General features: G+C 40.0%; 1 protein-coding gene across 3 annotated transcripts in view; it reads right to left on the reverse strand.

Moving 5' to 3' along the window:
* HTR7 (5-hydroxytryptamine receptor 7) overlaps positions 1-24,740 on the reverse strand; it is a gene marked incomplete at both ends in the record, with an annotated part of 107,129 nt that overhangs the window by 10,117 nt on the left and 72,272 nt on the right. Inside the window, 2 exons of one of the 3 annotated variants that reach the window (XM_082673702.1) lie at positions 5,519-5,561; positions 13,384-14,142. In XM_082673702.1, the coding sequence (XP_082529828.1) occupies positions 5,519-5,561; positions 13,384-14,142 (802 nt within the window). Of the gene's footprint in view, positions 1-5,518; positions 5,562-6,164; positions 6,277-13,383; positions 14,143-24,740 lie in introns of those variants that run through there. The other 2 variants (XM_082673701.1, XM_082673703.1) reach the window with 2 other exon arrangements.

Genomic DNA, 24,740 nt, shown 5'->3' on the forward strand with positions numbered 1-24,740 from the left:
AATGAAAAAGGAGAAGTTACGACAGACACCACAGAAATATAAAGCATCCTAAGAGATTACTACAAGCAACTCTATGCCAATAAAATGGACAGCCTGGAAGAAATGGACAATTCTTAGAAAACACAACCTTCTGAGACTGAACCAGGAAGAAATAGAAAATATAAACAGACCAATCACAAGCACTGAAAATTGAAACTGTGATTAAAAATCTTCCAACAAACGAAAGTCGAGGACCAGATGGTTTCATAGGTGAATTCTATAAATCATTTAGAGAAGAGCTAGCTCCCATTCTTCTCAAACTCTTCAAAAAACTGCAGAGGAAGGAACACTACCAAACTCATTCTATGAGGCCACCATCACCCTGATACCAAAATCAGACAAAGATACTACAAAAAAAGAAAATTACAGACCAATATCACTGATGAATATAGATGCAAAAATGCTCAAGAAAATACTAGCAAACAGAATCCAACAATGCATTAAAAGCATTATATACCATGATCAAGTGGGATTTATCCCAGGGATGCAAGGATTCTTCAATATACGCAAATCAATGTGATACACCATATTAACAAATTGAAGAAGAAAAACCATATGATCATCTCAACAGATGCAGATGTTGACAAAATTCAACACCCATTTATGATAAAAACTCTCCAGAAAGTGGGCAAAGAGGGAACCTACCTCAACATAATAAAGGCCATATACGACAAACCAACAGCAAACATCATTCTCAATGGTGAAAAATGGAAAGCATTTCCTCAAAGATCAGGAACAAGACAAGGATGTCTACTCTCACCCCTATTATTCAACATAGTTTTGGAAGTCCTAGCCCCAGCAATCAGAGAAGAAAAAGAAATAAAAGGAATACAAATTGCAAAAGAAGAAGTAAAACTGTCACTGTTTGCAGATGACATGATACTATACATAGAGAATCCTAACGATGCCACCAGAAGACTACTAGAGCTAATCAATGAATTTGGTAAAGTTGAAGGATACAAAATTAATGCACAGAAATCCCTTGCATTCCTATACACTAATGATGAAAAATCTGAAAGAGAGGAAACACTCCCATTTACCATTGCAACAAAAATAATAAAATACCTAGGAATAAACCTACCTAGGGAGACAAAAGACCTATATACAGAAAACTATAAGTCACTGATGAAAGAAATTAAAGATGATACAAACAGATGGAGAGATATACCATGTTCTTGGATTGGAAGAATCAATATTGTGAAAATGACTATACTACCCAAAACAATCTACAGATTCAATGCAATCCCTATCAAATTACCAATGGCATTTTTCACAGAACTAGAACAAAAAGTTTCACAATTTGTATGGAAACACAAAAGACCCCGAATAGCCAAAGCAATCTTGAGAACGAAAAATGGAGCTGGAGGAATCAGGCTCCCAGACTTCAGACTATACTACTACAAAGCTACAGCCATCAAAACAACATGGTACTGGCACAAAAACAGAAATATAGATCAACGAAACAGGATAGAAAGCTCAGTGTTAAACCCATGCACCTATGGCCCACTAATCTATGACAAAGGAGGCAAGGATATACAATGGAGAAAAGACAGTCTCTTCAATAAGTGGTGCTGGGAAAACTGGACAGCTACATGTAAAAGAATGAAATTAGAACACTCCCTAACACCATACACAAAAACAAACTCAAAATGGATTAAAGACCTAAATGTAAGATCAGACACTATAAAATTCTTAGAGGAAAACATAGGAAGAACACTCTTTGACATAAACCACAGCAAGATCTTTTTGATCCACCTCCTAGAGTAATGGAAAGAAAAACAAAAATAAACAAATGGGACCTAATGAAACTTAAAAGCTTTTGCAAAGCAAAGGAAACTACAAACAAGACAAAAAGACAACCCTCAGAATGGGAGAAAATATTTGCAAACGAATCAATGGACAAAGGATTAATCTCCAAAATATATAAACAGCTTATGCAGCTCAATATTTTAAAAAATGAATAACCTAATCCAAAAATGGGTGGAAGACCTAAATAGACATTTCTCCAAAGAAGACATACAGATGGCCAAGAAGTACATGAAAAGCTGCTCAACATCACTAATTATTAGAGAAATGCAAATCAAAACTACAATGAGGTATCACCTCACACCAGTTAGAATGGGCATCATCAGAAAATCTACAAACAACAAATGCTGGAGAGGGTGTGGAGAAAAGGGAACCCTCCTGCACTCTTGGTGGGAATGTAAATTGATACAGCCACTGTGGAGAACAGTATGGAGGTTCCTTAACAAACTAAAAATAGAGTTACCATATGACCCAGCAATCCCACTACTGGGCATATACCCAGAGAAAACCATAATTCAAAAAGACATGCATCCCAATGTTCACTGCAGCACTATTTACAATAGCCAGGTCATGGAAGCAACCTAAATGCCCATCGACTGATGAATGGATAAAGAAGATGTGGTACATATATCCAGTGGAATATTACTCAGACATAAAAAGGAATGAAATTGGGTCATTTGTAGAGACGTGGATGAATCTAGACTGTCATATAGAGTGAAGTAAGTCAGAAAGAGAAAAACAAATATCGTATATTAACGCATATATGTGGAACCTAGAAAAATGGTATAGATGAACCGGTTTGCAGGGCACTAATTGAGACACAGATGTAGAGAGCAAACCTATGGACACCAAGGGGGGAAAGCGGTGGGGGGTAGGGGTGGTGGTGTGATGAACTGGGAGATTGGAATTGACATATATACACTAATATATATATAAAATGGATAACTAATAAGAACCTGCTGTATAAAAAAATAAATAAAATATAATTCAAAAAAGAAACAAAAAAGAAAAACAGAAAAAAATAAAACCACTTACAGGCATCTCAAGCACATAACATCATGGTAAACGCTTTAAGAATTTATGAAACAATTTCCAGAAAACCTAGGCTCTATGAGTGCCTCTTGTTTAATATTTACAGAATCAAACTAAGGCAACAGTCACTATGTTATCTCTTACAAGTACATTACTGCTCAGTAATCCTTTCCCAACATTCAGCCTTACCAAAAGATGATAGCTGATATCCTAGAGTGAGAAGAGAGATTAGAATAGTCATTCTTGCTGAACAGTCCAAAAATATATGTAAAATGTTTATCTCAGTGATCTTCCCAATTCTTAGTTAAAACAAAAGCTGTACCTTTGGCACAAATTATATCATAGGTGAAATAGTATAAATTGTTTGACATTTTTTCTCATTCTCTCTCAATTTCTACCTTTTCCTTTCCTTTGGCTGCCATACATGGAAAGCACAGTGTCCAATGTCCAGCTTCTGTAGCCAGAATGAAGCAGAGAGTTCAAGGATCAGGCGTTCAAGTCAGGCAGGATAAAGAGCCAATATGAAAATCTAAGGTCCTAATAAAAAAAATTAAACACATATGAAAACCTGCATCAACCCAATTAACCATTATGTCCTGTCTTAAACTACAGGAAAGAAACATGTCGTTCCCTACAAACCGCTACAGCACGTACTATACTATATGGTGACAAGCTGAGAAATGTCTGCCTTCTGATGGCAAATTCCTCAAACGGAAGGACTGACTTTACGCATTCTGGTTCCCTCGATGTCCGCAGTGCTGAATGTAGCAGGAACCCAATAAATGCTCATTAATCAAATCAAGGAGTCACTATTTTTTTTAAAAGTTACAAAATGGATGCAATTAATTACAGAACTGTCTTAACTACCTGTTAGGATTGTAGCAGATATATAAAGTTTGCCCTTCTGTTATTCCATGTAGAGCGACATTTATAACATCAGACCTTCAATTAAAAGTCATTTAAGTTGCTTTATTACAGCTACAAATAAACTTTATTTGATGTAATGTAATAAAACATTTTCAAATTTAACAACATTTATCTGACCAGAAATAATCATTTAAATTATGAATATAATTATTTACAGTTACTTTAGCAAATCTGCGGTTCAGGAATTTGTACAAGCTTTGTTGGAAAGGACAGTGCCCACCTCCCCTTTCAGAAAGGCAGACCCTTCCCCGTGTGTTGTAAGAAGCAATGTCAGTGAAAGTTGGAAGAAATCCACCATCCACGTTGGAATTCCACATTATCCTGTGAGAGAACAGCTATATATATTATAGGAAAATAATATTCTCTTTCAGTTCTCTTTTGTCAAATGAAGGTTGGTATTCATTTTGTCCCCTTAGAGGTACTCTTCTCTGATCTACTGTCTTTCTGTCTCCCTAGCTCATACATATTACACAGAACCATTTTAAAAATATATACTATCTACAAAGGGATCATTTCTGTTTCCTGCCCTGCCCTGAATGTCTACCACTTTGGGGAGAGGGAGAGGAGAAGAACAGAATTGCCCAGGCGCACATTTGATTTAAGATACAGAGAACACAAAAACCAATCCTCCAGAAGGAGCAGAATGGTACTCTGGAGGGCTCCTAACACTGGCCCAGGTGACCTCCGATGCACACAGTTTAATAAAACGCTGCTCAATGAGAATTAACATGTGGATGTTCCATCTCCAGAAGCGTCACAGTCTTCCATGGAAACCCCATTATTCCCATACTTCCTCCCCCAATTCTCACAGTTGGGGACCAGCCTGTGGGCCCACTGCACCCAGGTGTAAACAACAGTCACAAGTTCTGTGCCAACAATCATGTTACTATATGGTGTGGTGAGGTAGCCCCCGCTCTTCATCCAGGGAAAACTCCTCACAGGAGGAACTGCCCTCACCTCTCAGGATCCCCCAGAAGAAGAGCAAGTGCGAGAAAAAGCTTTATCCAGGTTTTACTATTCTCTCCATCCTGAGATGTTCCTGAGTTAACACCATAATGAGAGAAGCGAGTTAACAAAGAAAGTACACTGGTGGGGACGTCACAGGGACCCTGCAAAAAAGCCAAACTGTTTGACAGAAGCTGAACAGACACTGCTCTGGGAGATCATTAGTGGTAGCTGATGACGGGGTTCTGTTTTCTAACGTGGACATGCAACGTATTCATCACTATGCTTACCGCAGTTTGCTGGGGAAAACACCCTTCTGTCCCACAACAAAATACATCTGTCTCAAAAACAAACAAAAACAAAAACACATCTGGCTCATACATGATTCCTGAATATTCACCACAAGGCCTAGACTCAGAAGCATGGGAAGCGTGCATGGGAACTTTCTTCACTTGCACGGACTTGGACAGAAGCAAAGCACCAGAAACTGTTTCCTTTCTGGAACTCAGTTCTGTGCGTGTGCTCACTGCTGAGCTGATGGGGCTGTTTTCATCTGCACACAATAGCAGTGATCCACAGGGAAAAAAGGAGAGGTCACCATCCCCCTCATAGTATACTTGGAACAGCAGGTATACTTTGCTGGTCACATTTTAGCCATCCCAAGAAAGGACAGAAGCCTCATTCCATTCCGAAGTCTCAGCAACTGATTTCGTTCTGTTTCCACCTCTGTCTTGCCTTGTTTATTTCATCTCCATTATTCTGCTTTTGATCATGAATCATGACTTTTTTTTCTACAGTAGTCAGAGTTTTGTCTATAAAGAGAAAGAGAGAGAGAGAGAGAGAGAAAGGAGGCAAGAAAATGATTTAGCAGAACTGTAAATGTGAGTTTTCATTTTGTGGTGGGTGGATTTAATATTTACTGCATTCAGTCATTTGAATTATTTGTGGTTTCTAAGGGGTTATGAGCATCTAAGGGGAAAGAAACAGTGCTATGGCTCTTTTCATACATTTCATAGCTTCTGTAAGTTGCCAGGGCCTTAATATATTTGCAAATCAGCTCCAGATAACCCTTTAGAAATTCACTTTTATAATATAGCTTTAGGCCAAAATGGCTCTACTCTCAATAATCCTTGCAAAATACTACTTGCCATACTTGAAGATAATAATGTTGACTACAGTGCGAGTATTCTCCCCGTCAAACCTAGGAGGGGGCACTATAGTAAACCCTGTGTGCAGAGACCGGGAAACCCCACCTCCCTGACTTCCTTCCTCCCTAGATTCACAGAAGTACCATGAGTCATGGAGAAGTTTTGGCCAACAGCTGAGGAAGTCTCTCTCTCCTTAGTGCAGAGCCACAGTCCCTCTAGATACACACTCTCCTACTTCTGTACCATCACAGGACTCAACTTACCGAACTATATCCATGTGCATGAGAGCCAGGTCTTAGAGGGTCCAGGGCCTCTGCCTTCCCATCCCATTGAAAGTGCCCCTCTCACTTGGCTGTCAAGACTTGTCGGATGGGTTTCCCTGGTGACAGGATCAGTTTCTCCATAAGACACCATCTCTCGCTTTGTGCCTTACCCCACGTGACGGTGCCTGAGGAGAAGCACCGCGCTTCAGCTCGGACCTGTGGCTCCAGGCTGCTGGGTGTGTAGGTGCAGGCACTGGAAAAAGGCTGTGTCCCCAGTGGGGCTCCACACTTATTCTTAGCCTGGGGCCTCTGCCTCTTCTCCCATAGAGGAGGCTGCACTTCCTCTGCAGCTCACAACGGCTCCTGAACTTTCCTGAATCTCTCCCGGCTCCAGCACCATCTCTGAAGTCCCCCTTTCCTCACCACCCACCTGCTAGTCAACTTCCAAATGTCCAGACATCCTTGGCCTCTTTCCTAGTCTCAATGCCACCCTCCTCGTGCAGGCCCTCCCGACAGGAGACCTCACTTTTACATTGGTCTCCAACCCATCTCCTTTCTCCTGCTGTGAACCCCTATTTACACTGCATACCTTGTCTCACTCCAGCTCAAAAACCTTCCTCTCTCCCCACACCCACTTTGCCTACCTGCCCTCCAAGCTGACCCCAATTTACTCAGTTTCCAGGTCCTGCTGAAGACATACCCCAGGTTCTTTATGTACCTCCATCCATTTCTGTGTCCCTCTGTCCATACTGTCCCCTCTGCTTTGAGTAGTCCCAAACCCACCTCCACCCCTGCCATCCCTTAATCCTACTCTTTATTGAAGACCCACCCCAAATATCACCTCCTTCATGATTTGCACCATGGATATCTTCTTTCTAAGACAGGCCCCCGAGGCTTATTTTTCTTGTAGGTATGTTTGTATTGCTTCATTTTATTTTGTGCTATGTGTATTTACTGTCTATTAAGAAAACAAACAAACAAAAATATTAGAAAAATCAAGAGAGGTCAATTGCCTGCATTTCCTACTTGAAAGAGACTGCGAAGTTAAAATGTAGGCAACTGCAAAGCATGAAGCGAACAAGCTATTATTAGTACTAATTGATGATTTAATAAAAATAAAGAGCTGAATTCCAGCTAGTTAATGATGAGGAAAATACTACTCTGGGGAAAGAAAATCTATGAAACAGCCACATTTTTGTTTGTTTCTGTCTTTAAGACAACATCCCACCACAGATATCCAGGTGCTTGAAGCTTCTTCCTAATTTCCACTGGGACCCGTTTCATCTTTTTTTTTTTTAATCACTGGTTTCTGTAAAGAAAAGGTAGAATCACCCTGAGCTCCAAAGCTTCAGTACAAACCAGGGAGCAGCATATTGACAGAATTCATGGCAGGAACTCAAGGTTATTCCACTAGAATTGCAATTGACAGGGATTATAAGAGGCTCATTGACGAAAAGAAGGGAGAAGGGAAGGCAGAGCTACTTCAAAACCATTTCATGAAATTCTTTTATATGGAAGTATTTTAGAAACTGCTATTCAATATTGTTCACAGTAATGGTGTCAAAGAACAAAAGTCATCTAAATGTGACACTTAAAAGCCATTTATGGTGATTCAAAGCAAATCCATAAATAAAGCCATCAAATTTTAAAAAAAAATCCCTGTTTCTATCACATTATCACATTTGGTTTTATATTACCAGTATCTGAATACTTGTGAAAAGGTGACAAAGACTGTAATTTAGACTAGTGAATTACAATTACCAGTGAAGTATTTATAGCCTTTTCCCTCTATTCACTCCCTACCCAAGGAAGACTCCTGAGTGCCTGCCAGACTCCTGAGCCTCTCACTACGTTGATCAAGAAAATGGGGAAATATTTGGAAGTAGCAATACACAATCCAGTAGATTGTTTTTACAGGAAAGGAAGAAAACTATTATATAGGAGAAAAAATAGAGCCAAGAAGGTGGAATTAGGGACAAAAGTAAAAGAGACTAGAACCCAAGCAGCCAGAGGGGAAGAAAGAGCTAGAGAGATTGGAGGGAGCAGCCCAGAGTCTCTAGGTTGGCCAAGAAGTGTGAGCGCTAGAGAGATAGGGTCGGGGGACAAAGGGTTCTAAGGTTTGCTGTGAGCTATGGACTGGATGCCACATTATTCTTCCAGAGACTCCAGTAAAGTTAGGACTGCTTGGGCTTATCCAACTGGTGTTTACCTGAATGCAGCTGTGCAGAGCATGGACCATGGTGGGAGTTCTGGTTACTAGTCTTTTACCAGCCACCACCACATCTACAGCCACCCAGCCCACTGGACTGTGAGCTTCCAGAGGCAAGGACTGTCGCTTATTCATCCTTATATCCCAGACATTCCTGGCGCCATGCCTTGTACACAACAAGCCCTCAAATGTTTCTGGAGAAAACAAGCCAATGAAGAGATGCCTTACTTCCAGCCTCTAGCTTCTAATTCATTCCCCATGATGCCACTAAATCAGTCTCCATGGCTTTGGTGAGTCCATTTTCCTACTTGCAGAGATTCAGTTGATGGCTTCCTTCTGCCCACACTAGGGCTTCTCAACCTTAGCACTATGGACGTTTGGGGCTGGGTGATTTTTTGCTCTGGGGGCTGCCTATGTAAGCCAGGATGTTTAGGAACGTCCTCAGCCTCTACCCACCAGATGCCAGGAGGTCTTCCCCTCCCCCAGTTGTGACAACCAAAATGTCTCCAGACATTGTCAAATGTCCCCTGGGGGCAAAATCACCCCAGGTTGAGAACCACTTATCTACACTAAAAATCCCAAATTTCTGGGGCTGGAATGGAAGATCCTTCATAATTTAATTTATTCGACCTTTCCATTATGATCTCTAAATCTCCCCTACAACAATGCTTAGCTTTGGGCAGCCTGTCCTTTGCGTAAGGTCCCACACTGACGCCTCTATAGCAAATGTCTCCTTCATGTGGAATGCCATCTCTAGTCTCCTTTAGTTATAAATGCTTTAACTTTCATAGATGTACTCGAGCCCATATCCTTCCGGAAGTCTTCTCTGATCAGTTAGGGAAATCACTGAGTTACTTTCCTCTCTTCTGAATCCTATAGCTTTTCCTGTCTCCACTTTTCCTGTGTTCTCAACACAAAAAGAGTGAATGAGCATGTGCGTGTTTATGTGCAGTCTGTGCAATAGAAATACATGCACTAAGGCAGGAAAGACATCATGTGTTTTCTGTATCCTCCTCAATGCCTGACACAGTTATAAACAAGAATTTAAAAAGGAGTCCTCCCACATTGGAACTGAAAAGAAAGCAGCCTGGTATAGAATTTTTTAATAGCAGCTATTCCAACTCTCTAATTAGAAACTTCCTAGAGTTAATAAATATTTAGGCCATTCATCCCAAATGATTTTAACATTCCATAATTATAAATAAGATCAATAATTATAAATTCAAACAGAGAGATGTAGTGAGGACACAGTCATTTTCTGAGGCCAGGGGAGAGCAAACTATGACCCGTGGGCCAAACCCAGCTGGCTACTTGTTTTTGTAAATAAAGTTTTATTGGTACACCACCATACTCATTTGGTTACTTGTGTCTGGGACTGCTTGCTCACTACAAAGCCAGAAATAAGTAGTTTCAGTGGAGAACGTATGGCTAGCAAAGCCTAAAATATTTACCATCTGGCCCTTCACAGTGAAAGTTTGCTGAGCCCTGTCTTAGATTAACAGGAAAGTAATACCCAAGACTCCGCATTAGCTAAAGACACAGAGGCAAACATCCTTGGATGTTATGTTGGCTGATTTACTTTTATAAAAGTCATAGTAGTGTGGACGTTAAAAGTACATTTAAACACAGATGTCCTGTGCTCAAATTCAGCTCCACATGGATGGCTGAAAAAATTATTTGACCTCCCCAACAGAATGGAGATGAAGGAACCCACCTCTCATAAAGTCATAAGGATTAAGTGACATAATTCACATGGAGTGCCCAGCGTAATACGTGAGAGTGAATCATCAATATATGTGGGTGACTATTATTTCAAACTGGAAAGCCTGTTTGTGTGACATTTGAAAATTAGCGTTTTGTAAACTATCTGAATTATGTGTGAATTATTAGCTTAAATAATCAATAAAATTATTCTCAAGTTCTTTGACTGTACAGGAGGAAAACTAACAGAGTGGTGTTTCCTAGTTGAGGATTTCTATGGTTCTTTCCTAGTTTCTATATTGGCTACTTAACTGGACCCCCGGCCACCAGTCTTTCTATTTTATCCACCCTTCCCACTGCTGCCAGGGAGACTCTCTTCAAACGCATCTTTCAGCATGTTACTCCTGGGAACTGAAACCAACATGCTTTTCAGCTCCTGTGCTAAACAGCTCTGGGGCCAGGCAAAATCACCCAGTACTTGGTTCCAGGAAACAGTTGTTTCCAAAAGATAAGACTGTGCACCAACTAAACAAGCTTACTCGTCAATAGTAAGACTATTAGACTTACTGATAGTTTGCTCATTAATACTGGCATCGAGGTGCCTGGATGGGAGGGGAGTTTGGGGGGAGAATGGATACATGTATATGTATGGCTGAGTCCCTTTGCTGTGCACCCAAAACTATCACAGCATTGTGAATCGGCTATACTCCAATATAAAATAAAAAGTTAAAAAAAAAAAAAAGGCCCTCACTTAGTTATACCCACCAATCCAAAGCTATCATGTCATAATCCCTGCCCAGTCCTTACTAGTTCCCTACCTTAACATGACCCAGCACAAGCTCTAAAACTCTATCAATATCCTTTGCTTATTCCCCCCATCTGAGAAGCTATCAAGTCTCTGTCAAGGAGGTGTCCTCCTAAGCTACAGTGAGTCTAATAAACTTAACTTACTTCTATTAACAAGTTTTTTCTAAATGTCTTCTTAGAGAGCTGATGGCTAAAATCCCCAGCTCAAAACATTCCATAGCTCTTCACTCCTACAGACTCAAGTCATTTGACAAGTAGTGTTGCGTAATAGCTAAGAGCACATGCATTGGAGTGATTCATACCATACCTACCACTTAGGGGCTATGGGATCTGAGGTAAGTTACTTTACGTTCCTGAGCCTCAGTTATTCTTCTGAAAATTGGGGATGCCAGAAGCACCTACTTTACAGGTAGAACGATGTACACCATGACAGCATGTAGTAGGTGTTCAATAATTGTTAGAAATTATTACTTTTATTATCTAGTACAGTGTCAGGCACTGTACTAGATTCTGCAAACAGAAATTTGACTAAGACATAGCTCCTTCCCTGAAGGAATTTAGAATCTGGTCCTGGTGAACAAACACTAGTGGTCAATTCAGTAAGACTCTTATAGGCCTGGAAATATCCCTGGGGATATAGGTTGCTCATTGCATATATTCTGAAACCTAAGATTGTATTCTTTCTTAAAAAAAAAAAAACTCTAATTTTTTACTGTGAACAATTTCATATGTACCAAAGAGTGTATATAATAGAAGTAAAAATAAATACCTGTGAAGCTATTTCACAGCTCAAGAATTAGCATATCTGTAGTCTTACAACTTTGAGTTCCTAGGACAGGAAATGATGATCTCTGGTTTCCCTTATCCATATTAAGGAGATGTTTCTGCCTCCTTCATCCTGGTGATGAGTTAGAGAACAAGCTGAGTTCCTTGAGGTTTTCAGAGTCATTTGGGGTGTATCCTAGGTTGGGAGCCCCTAGAGTCTACTGTAATCCATGAGGGCACTTTGGGACCCTGTTCCCCTCAGACAGTTGAGAGCACAGAGGTCTCCCTGGCCATCTTGATCACAGATAAAGGCTAGTATATGGAGAGTATATAGAGGCAAGACTTACATGATGTGGGATGTAGACCCAGTGGTAACGCTAATCACTGTGGGATATCTCACTTGCCAGGACTCAGTTACCTCTTCTGTCATATGAAGGGATCGGGCAAGATGACTGAGGAGGTCCCTCTAAGCTACCACCGTCCATGGTTCTCTGGTCTATTCCAGAGAATCATGTTAGTGAAGAGGGATAACTCTTCTCTCACATCCAACACTGATCTGCTCTCTCTCTCACCAGCACCTTCTATTTCCACAATCCAGTTTCTTCCCCTCAGCTTTCAAACATGAAGATATCTCCTCTACCTCAAATTTAAAACAAGGTCTTCACTGGACCCGCCAACTTTGCTATATTGTCTCCTTCCTTCTTTACAGTGCCAAATTCAGTCATATGTGTGTTACATGTAAACCCCATTTCCTTATCACCACTGGCCCTTTGTGGTCCTTTTTTGGATCCCAATGCCCACTGTAATTGCTTCTTGGAAAGCTACTAGTGCTTCCCAGACAAACTCAGCAACTCTCTATCAATTCCCAACTCCTAAAGATGGGTAGTACTTTCTGAAAGCTCTGTAGTTTCCAAGACTTTGCTCCATCCTGGCATCTCCCCACACGAACCATTCCATACTGCCCCAGACTACTCGGGCCCTTCTCCCACCCTCCTCGTGCAGGCCCTCCTGACAGGAGACCTCTCTTTTACATTGGTCTCCTACCCACTTCCCTTCTCCTATTTATACGGCATACCTTGTCTCACTCCAGCTCAAAAACCTTCAGCTCTCCCCACACCCACTTTGCCTACCTGCCCTCCAAGCTGACCCCAATCTACCCAGCTTCTAGGTCCTGCTGAAGACACACCCCAGATTCTTTATGAACCTCCATCCATTTTTGTGTCCCTCTGTTCATGCTGTCCCCTCTGCTTTGAGCAGCCCCAAACCCAGCTCCACCCCTGCCATCCCTTAATCCTACTCTCTATTCAAGACCCACCCCAAATATCACCTCCTTCATGATTTCCACCAGTGAAGGACGAGGTCATCAAAACAGTTTTACTGGATCTAAGAGTAATAGCAACTAAAATGATAATGTTACAAGAATCAGAGCTATAAGGACCTAAATAACATCCAATTTACGGAGAAAGGATAAAAAACATCACCTTCCTTGTCAGCACTGACATCAACTGCAATTCATCAGCGAATCAGTCTCTTCTTCCAATCCAACTAAAAACCTATCTTTGGCTTTTGGAATTCTACTGGGTGGAAGACTGGAGTCTACAGTATTCTAAATTCAAATTTGATACGCTTAGTAGAAAATAAGCTTGCTACTGATTCTGGAAGCTTTCTACGATGTGCTTCCAAAAGGAGTCCCATATAAGGGTTGGGGGGATAGAAGGAAAACAGTGATAAATGACCTTACAGCACAAGCTCAGGTCTCTCAGGCCTCTCGGCAAGCTTCAGGGCCTCGTGCATGCCTGCAGCCGAGAGCTTCCGGTTAATATTCCGGTACTGGCACTGGAGCAGGCTGCGGTAGGTGGTCCTCAGGTCCCGGTTGAAGAAGGCATATATAAAGGGGTTAATGAGAGAGTTTGCATAGCCCAGCCACAGAAATGTCCTCTCCACCCACAGCGGGATGCAACTGCACGCGGTGCCACAGATGAAGGGTCTGGCCGTCGAGAGGAGGAAAAACGGCAGCCAGCACACAGTGAAGGCCCCGACGATGATCCCCAAGGTGGTGGCCGCTTTCTGTTCCCTCTTAAAGATGGAGATGTTTTTCCGTTCATGTTTGAGGAGTCTCGAAAGGTTTGCACACTCCTCCACCTCCTTCTGGAGCTTCACCATGCCATTCAGGGAGACGACGCCGTCGGGCTCCACGGGACGCGGGAAGCCGGGGAACTTGTGTTTGGCGGCGCTCTTCCTGGCGGCCTTGTAAATCTGGTAGTACATGAAAAGCATGACGGACATGGGGATGTAAAACGCCACTGCGGTGGAGTAGATCGTGTAGCCAAAATCCTGGCTGATCAAGCACACCTTGTCATCATTTACGTTCTGAGCCCAGCCAAAGAGCGGTGGTAAAGTGATGGAGGCGGACAGAAGCCAGACAGAGAGGATCATCTTGGCCATGCACTTCCCGTTCTGTCTCACGGGGTACGTCAGCGGCCTCGTGATCCCAAGGTACCTGGGAGAGAAATGGAAAGAGAACACGTGACTGCCGTGATCACAGCAGATCCACTGGGGAGTACCACCAGCCAGGGACTAGGCTGTGTACCTAGTAGCTCTCTTCTTCACACAGCCCTTCCAGGTAGGCATCATTATTCCCATTTCATAGAAAGGTAAACTAAGACTCTGAGAGGTTACCTATTTTTTTCCAGGTCACACAGTCAGCCAAAGGCACTGCCAGCATGTCCATGCTCTTTTCATACCTTGTAGCTTCTCACAGACTGTGCAGTCAATGAACTATAGATTCAACATATGCCTTCCCCCGCACCATGATCACTGCCACTGAAGTCAGCCAGGAACAAAATGTCAGGCCTGATGGGATGTTGTGATGCATCCTCGTGAGTTAGCCGAGCTTTACCACACTCGGATATTACACACCCACTGATCTCCTCTGTTGTCTTAATTCAGGCCAGCTCTGAATTCATTTTCAGTTCCCCTTTGCACTGAAATGAAAGCACTTCTTTAAGATCAGAGAGAGCTGTGAGATATTTAGGAAATCCTAGGGTTTTGGAATGGAAAGTAGCAAGTGATCATTTTTTTATCCCCAGAAAATTCTCACGCAAGAGTTATGTCCGAGGAACAGTCTATGAAACGAAAGCAGCCTGCCTCGTCTCTCCAGTTCTAAGGAGGATCACAAGGAAGGGCATAATTCTGAAAAATATTAGGCAAATTCTGTGCTTAGTTCTATATAGAGAATAGATATTTCTCTGTCTCTGTTATCAAGGATTTATAACGCAAAAGAGACTCAGCAAACAGAGAAAACACAGTCGGCAAGATGTTCTGTCAAATGCTTGGTACTTTTCCGCTTTCCAAATTTGTTTTCTCCTCTGTATTTAATAGTCTTAGCTTCTATTTGGGGGAGGATTCAAAGAGCACGTGAGAAGCTAAGATAGGTAAAAGCTGGCCATTTTGTTGGTTTTCTACTTCATTTATGTACATAAAAGATACACTCGTGAAACACGAAAAGTTATTTTCTGAAAGTAGGTCACTTGGTGGTTTGGAATTTAAAAAATAATTATTTTGGGGATAGAAATAGCCTCACATGTTACGTTTGAATTATTTCACAAAAGTCGCAAATCATGCTTTCACGATGAAAATTAGCATCAATGCAACACTTACAAGGCAAAACTGAAATACGGTAAAAAATGAATAAGCCAGATTTGCTTATACAGTGAGAATATTCATTCCATCCTTCAACAAATGTCAACAGAGTTCCTTCTATATGCCAGATGCCGTTTTAAATGTTGGGAATATGGCAGTGAACAAAAGAAACAAAAATCGTGAATGCAGGCACATGGGGAGATCATGCAGGGGGTGAATGGGAGGACTGAGCCTCGTGGTAATGTTGAAGGGACTTCTGATCCCTCCTCCCAGGGATGCAGGGGTTAGTGGTACCAGTTCTTCATTTCACCTCTGCCTTCCCTTGTCCTTGATAAAGCTGACTCACAAGCACTATCTCTAGGTTTTTCAGCTGTAACTAGGATTATGTTTTGGTTCCTGGATAGAATGAAGGATGAGAAAGAGGGAGGTTCTCCTGAGAACTCAAGAATAAGAGCTGAAAAGGAAGGGAAAAGAGAAAAGGAAGTGGGAAGGAGGGAGCAAGGGAAGAAGAGGGGAAAGATAGAGAGAAGGGAAGTGTGAAGTAGCTTCGACCTTATGTGGAATTGCCAAATTATCTGAGTTTTAAGCTATGGGGAAAAAAAAATTTAAGGAAAAGAAAAGAAAAAAAAGGTAGATGAGGAAAGCCCTGAAGAAAGGGGTTAGAACTCACTGCACGGCTCACAATTAAGCTCATCCCTGCCCTGAGGCTGAACGCAGAGTTTCCACCAGAAAAAAAAAACAAACAAAACCTCCCCTTCTTTGCTTTGGTTCAGGAGCTCTCTCCAAGCTTTTCCTGCTGGAACTCCTTTGCAAACCTCCCTTTTTGGACCTAATCCTTGCTCTCTATCAACTCCTGTGAATGGAGCCTTTGGGCTCCTTCCCAGATTCCCCAGGCAGCCTTTGCCAGGGCTTGGACTTTGATTATTTTCTCCCTTTGCCTGTAGTTACAGGCATAAACTGCTTGTTCCCAAGCCAGGACCTGGCTTCCAGGATATTGTACCAACCCAGGTTGGAGGTCCAATGACAGCGATTAGTTCATATAGTTTCCTAGGTGGCCACCAGATGGCACTGTCAGACCATCTTACATCTACTCACTGGGGGGTTGGGATGGTAGGTAGGTAGAGCAATACTGTAGGTGTTTGTTGGAAGGAGGAAGAAGGAGGATTACTCATGACAAGAAAATAAATTATATTGTATTTGGGGGGGTCATACAAAAAATTAGCAAGCCTGGAACTCACAACCTGGTAAACTCCAATTCTTGAGGAAGTCAGTTCCGTTTTCCCTTCCATCCTTCACATTTTCATTACTTAAATAGGGACTTATACCTTCAGGCTTACTTAAATCTAGCTTCTCACCTGCTCACATAAGTAATATCAAATCTACAAAGATTAATCCTGAGAGATTAATTGAGTATCAAATGACATCTCAGAGTATTAAATAATCTCATAAGAATGACATACTTATTCATCCTAATATATTTAGTCTGACTTACATTACATTTCAGTGATGAGGACTCAGTCCTTCCTGGATATACAAATTATATTTCATAAACTTCCCTATTTTAGGCTCCATTCTCTAACAGCCTCAAGTAATGTCTTACAGTAAAGGGAATTATATTTTCTTCTTTAGTCTCCTGGATACCACCTGGGACTTTTAAAGGCTAAAATCAACCAAAAGATGATCAGAAAAAAATATGAGTGCTCATTAAAGTGTCTGGAAAAAAAATAAATAAACAAAAGTCAACAACTTTCTAAGAAAGGATTAACAATCAGAAAATATCATGGAAGAAAATAATTTCATTCACAGCAACAATCAAAAAATTAAAATATCTAGAAAAATCTTTTTAAATGACCAGGGCCTATACGAGAAAACATAAAATGATACCGAGAGACCTAAGGGAATGCCTGAATCCGTGAGAAAAAAAAACTTTTAATAAGAAAATCTAGTATTACAAAAGTGCCAATTTTCCCTTAATTAATATAAAAATATATAACTCTAGCTGAAAATCTTAGCATTTCTTTTGTTAGTCCGACCTAATGATTTTTAAGTTCATCAAGTAAATAAGCAAAAACAGACAAAATCTGAAAGAGATGAAAAATGAAGGGATGCTTATAAAAAAAAGTATAAAGCCACAGAAATAAAAATTCAATAATAATTATTCAAAAATAGACAGATCAATAGAACAAAAGAGATCCCAGAAGTATATTCAAATATATAAGGGAATTTAATATCAGAAAGCAAGTCATTTTAAATCAGAGTAAAAGATTAGATATTCATGAAGTCTGACAACTGGCTAGCAATTGGGGTAAAAATAAATCTGAATTATCTTTCTCCTTACTCAAAAATAAATCCCAGATGGATCAAAGATGATCATGTAAAAAAATTAAACCCTAAGACTACTATGAGGAAATATAGGTATTTCTGCAATCCGGCCAAAGGTCACTGTTAACCATGATACAGAAGCTTGAAACTATCAAATGATGCATCGATAAATTTTTGACAAAAATTGTATTAAATAAATAAATGACATTTAGTTTAATTTTTAAAAAATCACTACATACAGAATTAAGTCAAATGACAAACTTGCAGTCCAAATAACAATATCTCAACATTCACAGATCTCTTACAAGTCAGTAAGAAAAAGACAACCATCTCAACAAAAATAGTGAAGCAATTAAACAAAAAAGAAATAAGAATATCCAATAAGCACTTGGAAATATGTACAACTTCATTAATAATTAAATATACAAATTTTAAAATAAGGACAAGTGCTCTATCATTTTGCTGACAGGAGTTTCAACTGAGATAACAGTTTTGGAGGGCAGTTTGGTAATTAATATACATTAACATTTGCCTTTTGGCTCAGTCAGGTTTCTAGGAATTTGTCCTGGGAATATAATTGTACAGGTGCAAAATGATTAACGTGCAAGGAAGGATGTTAACTAAACATATAATAGAGGAGAAAAGAGATGCAAGCTAAATATCTATCAGCAGATTAAAGTATAGTGTGTGTGTGTGTATATATATCATGTAACGATTAAAAATTAGGATGTATATATCTATTTACTGATATGAAAACAACCCAACCAAAAGTAGATAGAAAACAATGACTAGCCCTAAAGGACAAGAAACAGAGTATCATATATTCTATTAATCTGTTTATGTAAAACTAGGTGTTTGTATGGGTGTGTGTGCATGTATATATACTGAGATGTCTCGGAAAATATCCACCAAAATATTAATAGCAATTTTATCTGAGTTGTAGAGATTTGATTAGTTTAAACTTTTTTCTCTTTGCTTTTTTATGCATATTTTTTAACTATATAATTTTTAAAAAGCCATTTTAATTCTAAGAACAAAATGAAAGGTTTAAGAGAATTCTTAAGTCCTAAGTCACATAAGTGATTTTGGCAACACAGATGATTTGGTGCATAAAATCTGTAAGAAGCTGATAATTAAATCTTAGATAGTTTTATTCGATTAGCTTTTCAAAAGTGTTTTATTACATTCACAAGTTCACACAAAGAAAACAGAACTCACTGGCATTTAAAATCCCATAATTACTACATAAAGTAATATTGGTATTCAGGGAAGTGTTTGTCCAAATTACAAATTCATTCTCCCCAATCTTGGATAGTATAAACCTGACCTTTCGGGGCGGGGTGCGGGGAAGCAACCTAGATTGATTCTAAATATTCCCTAATATGCATGGTTACCATTTGTCACACTAGCATTTTATGCTCACTGTTAATTAGAAAGTGCTGTGCTTATAAAGCCTTCAGAATTTTACTTTAAAATGCATACAAATGTGAAAGTACAGTAAATCTCAGAGACAAAGGCACCAAAGTATTATATAATTGAAAAATGTATGCAGCTCACATTAGGGGTTCCATTATAGTGGGGGTTTAGAGAAAAAGAGGATTAGGGAGTTAAAATACACATGGAGAGGGACTGGAAAGCAGATTAACTCGCTGCCTGTCTTCTATCCTAACTGTATAGAAATTATACATAATGGTTCTTTAATTAAATGGCTTCTCCTGAGTTTTGTTGCTATAGAATAATACTTTATAGGGTAAAGGAAACTGGGTAGAATTACTCTGTAATACAGTGTTTTGGGGAATGTTAGGCTTAAAAAAGGTTTGCACACTTAGAATCTCTCTTCCATGAGACCTCCTCCCTTACAGCAGGTGAAATTCACTGCAAGCTCCAGCCTACATCAGTGGTTCCCGAAATTATCAGATTATCAGACTCACCAAGAATCTTCGGAAACATACAGACTCTGGGGCCACCATCCACAGATTCTCTTTCGAGGTCTGGAGACTCAGGTTCTGTATTTAGGACTGATGATTCTGGTTCTTTACCCCATGCACTTTTAGGGTAACTTTCCTTCATTCAATTACAAAGACTTTACACTTATTGTATGAAGGACTTTACTTTTACTTTTCATATTTCATCTTAATGGTGTGCTTCCAGTTTGGCCTAACAAAATTGTCACAAATCATATTTCCAATATCTCAGTTATGAGTTCTATCTTTCAGAACTGTGCTAAATGCAAATGAGGTAAGCATGGTTTTTGTCTTCATCAAGTTGTAGATTTGTTTAAATGTGTAATACACAGTAGGGTTTCATAAACCTTTCTGACAATAAGAAATAAGAAGATTTTTACAACAAGAAATACATTTCCCACAGTTGCAATATACATATTTATGTATACAAATAAGAAATTGATATACATATGGGTGTACATCTATGAAGGTATATAGATACAGATGCATATATTTATATGTATGAAACTGAAACAAAGTTTCATATGTATAAATATATACCATACTTACCATGACAACTTGCAATTCACTCTCTTCTACTGCCTGCTATTCTACTTCAGATTTTATAAATGCTGGTCTTAATGCACTAATTTCATTTCATGACCCAATAATGGAGCATGACCCAAAGTTTGAAAATTACTGCACTTCAATAAACACATGGAAAGGTATTAAACATCACGAGTCATGAGGGAAATGCAAATTAAAAACACACTGAGATAATACCAACATACATCAGACTGGTTAAAATTTTAAATAATGATGATGGTGACAATAATAGTAAGAATAATAAATTATAATGCCAAGTGTTTTGTGAAGATACATAGCAACTGTCATTGTCATGCACTGCTGGTGGGAGTGTAACCTGATGTAACTTTGGGAAACCATTTCTTAACACCTACTAAAGCTGAAAAAAAAAACCCGATACATATATATTTTTTTCTGTGACCCAGCAATTCTTCTACGTATACAACGAACATTCATCAGAATACATGTATAAGAATGTTCAAAGCAGTGCTAATGGTAATAACCCCAAATAAAACCAACCCATTCTACAAGAATAAAATAAGTACAATTCTGCAACGGTTGAATGGGTACATAAATTGTGGTACGTTTACACAGCAAATTCTAGAAAATAACAAGAATGAACCAACTACTGCATCAACATGGATGACTCTCACAAACATAACACTGAGCTAAAGAAGCCAAAGCCTAAAGAGAACACAACGTTCCCAAACAGGCAAAACTAACCTATGGTGATAGAAGCCAGAAGAGTCGTTGCCTTGAGGGGAGGGCGCATGTTCTGGAAATGTTCTATTTCTTTATCTGGGTGTGTACATAGGTATGTTCACTTTGTAGAAGTTAAGTGAGCTGTGCAGTTAGCACTTATGTAGTGTTCAGAATATATATAAATAAAGTTAATTTTTAAAATAAAAAACACCATGGACTTAACATATGCCATTGAACCGGATGTTGACCTGTTCTCTAAAACTTTTTATTTTTATTGGAGTATAGCTGATTTACAATGTTGTGTTAGTTTCAGTTGCACAGTAAAGTGAATCAGTTATGCATATACATATATCCACTCTTTTTTAGATTATTTTTCCATATAGGTCATTACAGAGTATTGAGTAGAGTTCCCCGTGCTATACAGTAGGTCCTTATAAGTTATCTATTTCATCACCCGGATACCAAAAACAGACAAAGATACCACAAAAAAAGAAAATTACAGGTCAATATCACTGATGAACACTGAAGCAAAAATCCTCAACAAAGTGCTAGCAAACGGAACCCAACAACACATTAAAAGGATCATACAGCATGATCAAGTGGCATAAAACTATTTTCAAAATGGGGTTCCACTATACTTTTAAACCATTTTCATCAGTGTGTCCAAGCTGTAATTATAGTTAAAACCAGTAAACAATCTAAAATCCCTATTCTGACCTCAGTATTGAGGAAGAGAAGTGGGCAGAGGAGCGGGGACAAAAAAGTAACAAAATTCAACAAAATTTGGAAAGTAGAACAAAAGCTTCCTCTTTGAAAAAGTAAATTATGAAACAAGAAATGAGCTTTTCCCTTTAGGGAGAGAATCAGAATTAATTAAAATAAAGCAAATCGCTTTTAAAATATTCATATATTGTTGCTACCTAATTAATGACCACAATTTAGTGGCTTGACACCAATCCTGTAGGTGTCCTCACAGTTCTGTAGGTCAAAAGTCTGGACACAGCACAACTGAGTTCTCTACTCAGGGTCTCACCAGGCTGAAATCAAGGTGTTGGCCAGGGCTGAGGTGTCACATGAGGTTCAGAGTACTCTTCCAAGCACATGTGTTTGTTGGCAGAATTCATTTTCCTGTAGCTACAGAACTCACAGAGGTTACCGCCTTCAAGCATCGGCTGCAGTTCTCAACCTCTCTGATCTTTAAACCCTCTTTGAAAAGCACTCACCTGATTAGATCAGGCCCATTGACATTCAAGGGGAAGGAAGTATACAGAGCATGCACACTCGGGAAGGGGAATCTCGGGGCCATCTTAGAACTCTGTCTACCACAGACACTTGGTCATAAGAGAAGCTAAGGAGACAGAAAATATCCCACCAAGGGAGCTCAGCAAAGACCTATTTGCTACCTACTCAAGTTGAGACAAGCCTTCCAGTGAGACTAATGTTGTCTACACTCTATCATAAAGCAATGGTTTTTCTGCTGAATTTTTCTGTCATTTAATGCAAAAACATAAGGGTCCTTTTACTGTCCACTTGGTTTTTAGTCACCTATTACGTAAAACTCTTTATGTCTATTAAAAACTACCAAAGCAGTGTTTTTAGGTAATTACAGAAAGTCATGAAAATGAACAATATAGGAGATCACTACTGACCCCTACATTATGCCTGGTGTTAATCACTGCAGTTGTATCTGAACTTACAACAGACCCTGAATTTTCCCACCACAGAATTTTTCCACTCAGAGAAACAGAGAAATGGCAAGGCAAAGAGTGAGCCCCAAACTTACCAACAACAATAAAACAAAGGAATGGGGCTTCCCTGGTGGCGCAGTGGTTGAGAGTCCGCCTGCCGATGCAGGGGACACGGGTTCGTGACCCGGTCCGGGAAGATCCCACATGCCGCGGAGCGGCTGGGCCTGTGAGCCATGGCCGCTGGGCCTGTGCATCCGGAGCCTGTGCTCCGCAGCGGGAGAGGCCACAACAGTGAGAGGCCCACGTACCGCAAAAAAAAAACACAAAAAACCCCACAAAGGAATGGCATAAAAGCTTAGCTAAAAAGTTCAAAGATTACAGGAAGGGAAAAAAATATATATATATATTTTTTTCTGTTGTATGATTGTACTAAGGGGCTTCTAATCCCACCTCACCCCCAGGAGCAGTACTGAAGAAAGAGGGTAAGTGAATAAAATCCTTAAAATTCGGACTAGTACCCTCTTGTTTGGAGAGAAGCAAACTGAGGTGGTAAGAAGCCAGCCTGAAAAAAAGTAATGAAAAACCATGGTAAACAGAAGCCCCAACATACCATTTCAGCAAAGGTAAGAAGGGCCACCAGAATTTGCTCTCTTTTAGGACCCTGGGCTGAACCGGGATACACCAAGGTCCACAAGGGGTAACCCTCAGCTCAGTGGAAAGTACTCCGGTACAGGACATTGAACGAGAATTCAGAAAAAAGAACAGCCCTCCATTAAAGGCTACACTCAGCTGCAGTGAAGTCTACTCCCTTCCCTTCCTCCAGCCCTGCACCTTCAGGCTATGGAGAAGTAGATACAATAAACGGTAGTCTAAAGAACAGAATGAACCGATATCAAATAGGGCTGAATATCAAGAAGAAGTCAACCACACTACGTCAGAACAAACATTAAGCTTTATATAACCCATGAATGAGCAAGATGGGGAAAAATGATATAGTAACTATACCAACATGCTACAAAAACAACCCTGGTGGAAGAAGCAACTGAATATGCATAAGACTGTTGAAAACCAAAGTTCAAAAAGGAAACACAACCCTCAGAAGAGAGGCAGTTTTCCTACAAATACGTTTTTTCACTGTGAAGGAGCTTAACAACTATATGTTATCACTACAGTAGAGACTCAAAGATGAGATGTTAAAACAACAGAACAAGACACAAAAAGGGACTGTGGGGACTTCCCTGGTGGCGCAGTGGTTAAAAATCCACCTGCTAATGCGGGAGTCACGGGGTTGAGCCCTGGTCCTGGTCTGGGAAGATCCCACAGGCCGTGGAGCAACTAAGCCTGTGAGCCACAATTACTGAAGCCCACGCGCCTCGAGCCTGTGCTCTGCAGCAAGAGAAGCCATCACAGTGAGAGGCCCGCACACCACAGCGAAGAGTAGCCTCCGCTCTCTGCAACTAGGGGAAACCCGCTTGCGGTGACAAAGAGCCAACACAGCCAAACATAAATAAATAAAATAAATTAAAGAAAAAAAAAGGGGACTGTAGAGTTAAGGAAATAAACTGAGGCCAAAACACCACCAGTGCAGATTTAATAGATAAATCAGAAGCAGCTTGGAATAGAACAGACACACCTGAAGAGCAAATCAATGGCATGAAGTAAAGCCTTGAGGTAATAACAATAAATAAAACACAGAGGGAAAAATGCATTCAAGCAATTAAAAAGAAGATAACAGTCATACAAAGAGAATGCAACGTAAACATCACTGGTGTTCCCAAAGAAACGAAAGAACCCAACAAACATAAACAACAAAATTGAAAACAGAGGTGCAGAGGTAAACAGAGGTACAATACATAAAAAGGATATTTTCCTTAATGAAAGAGCTGAATGTTATGATCCAAGGGACACATAACATAGTGGGGGAAAAAATAACAGAATTATTATCAACGAGATCTATCCAGGTAAAGTCACTGAACTTCAGAACGTGGAAAGACGTACGCAGACATCTGAAATGAAAAAAGAAATCGAGGAATATGAAAGGGTGGGAAAAAATCAAGCTGGTTCTCAACAGCATCAATCCGTAACGGGACAAACTTTAGAAAAGCCTAGAAAGCTGTGAGTGTACAATAACATTATACCTGCTATTTAAGGTTATGAAATCAACAAGGAGACTTTCTCAAACATGAAAGAATTTGGGGGGGATATAGTGCCCTTTA

This window comes from Grampus griseus, assembly GCF_964374135.1.
Source record: "Grampus griseus genome assembly, chromosome: 16".
Classification (NCBI taxonomy): Eukaryota; Metazoa; Chordata; class Mammalia; order Artiodactyla; family Delphinidae; genus Grampus; species Grampus griseus.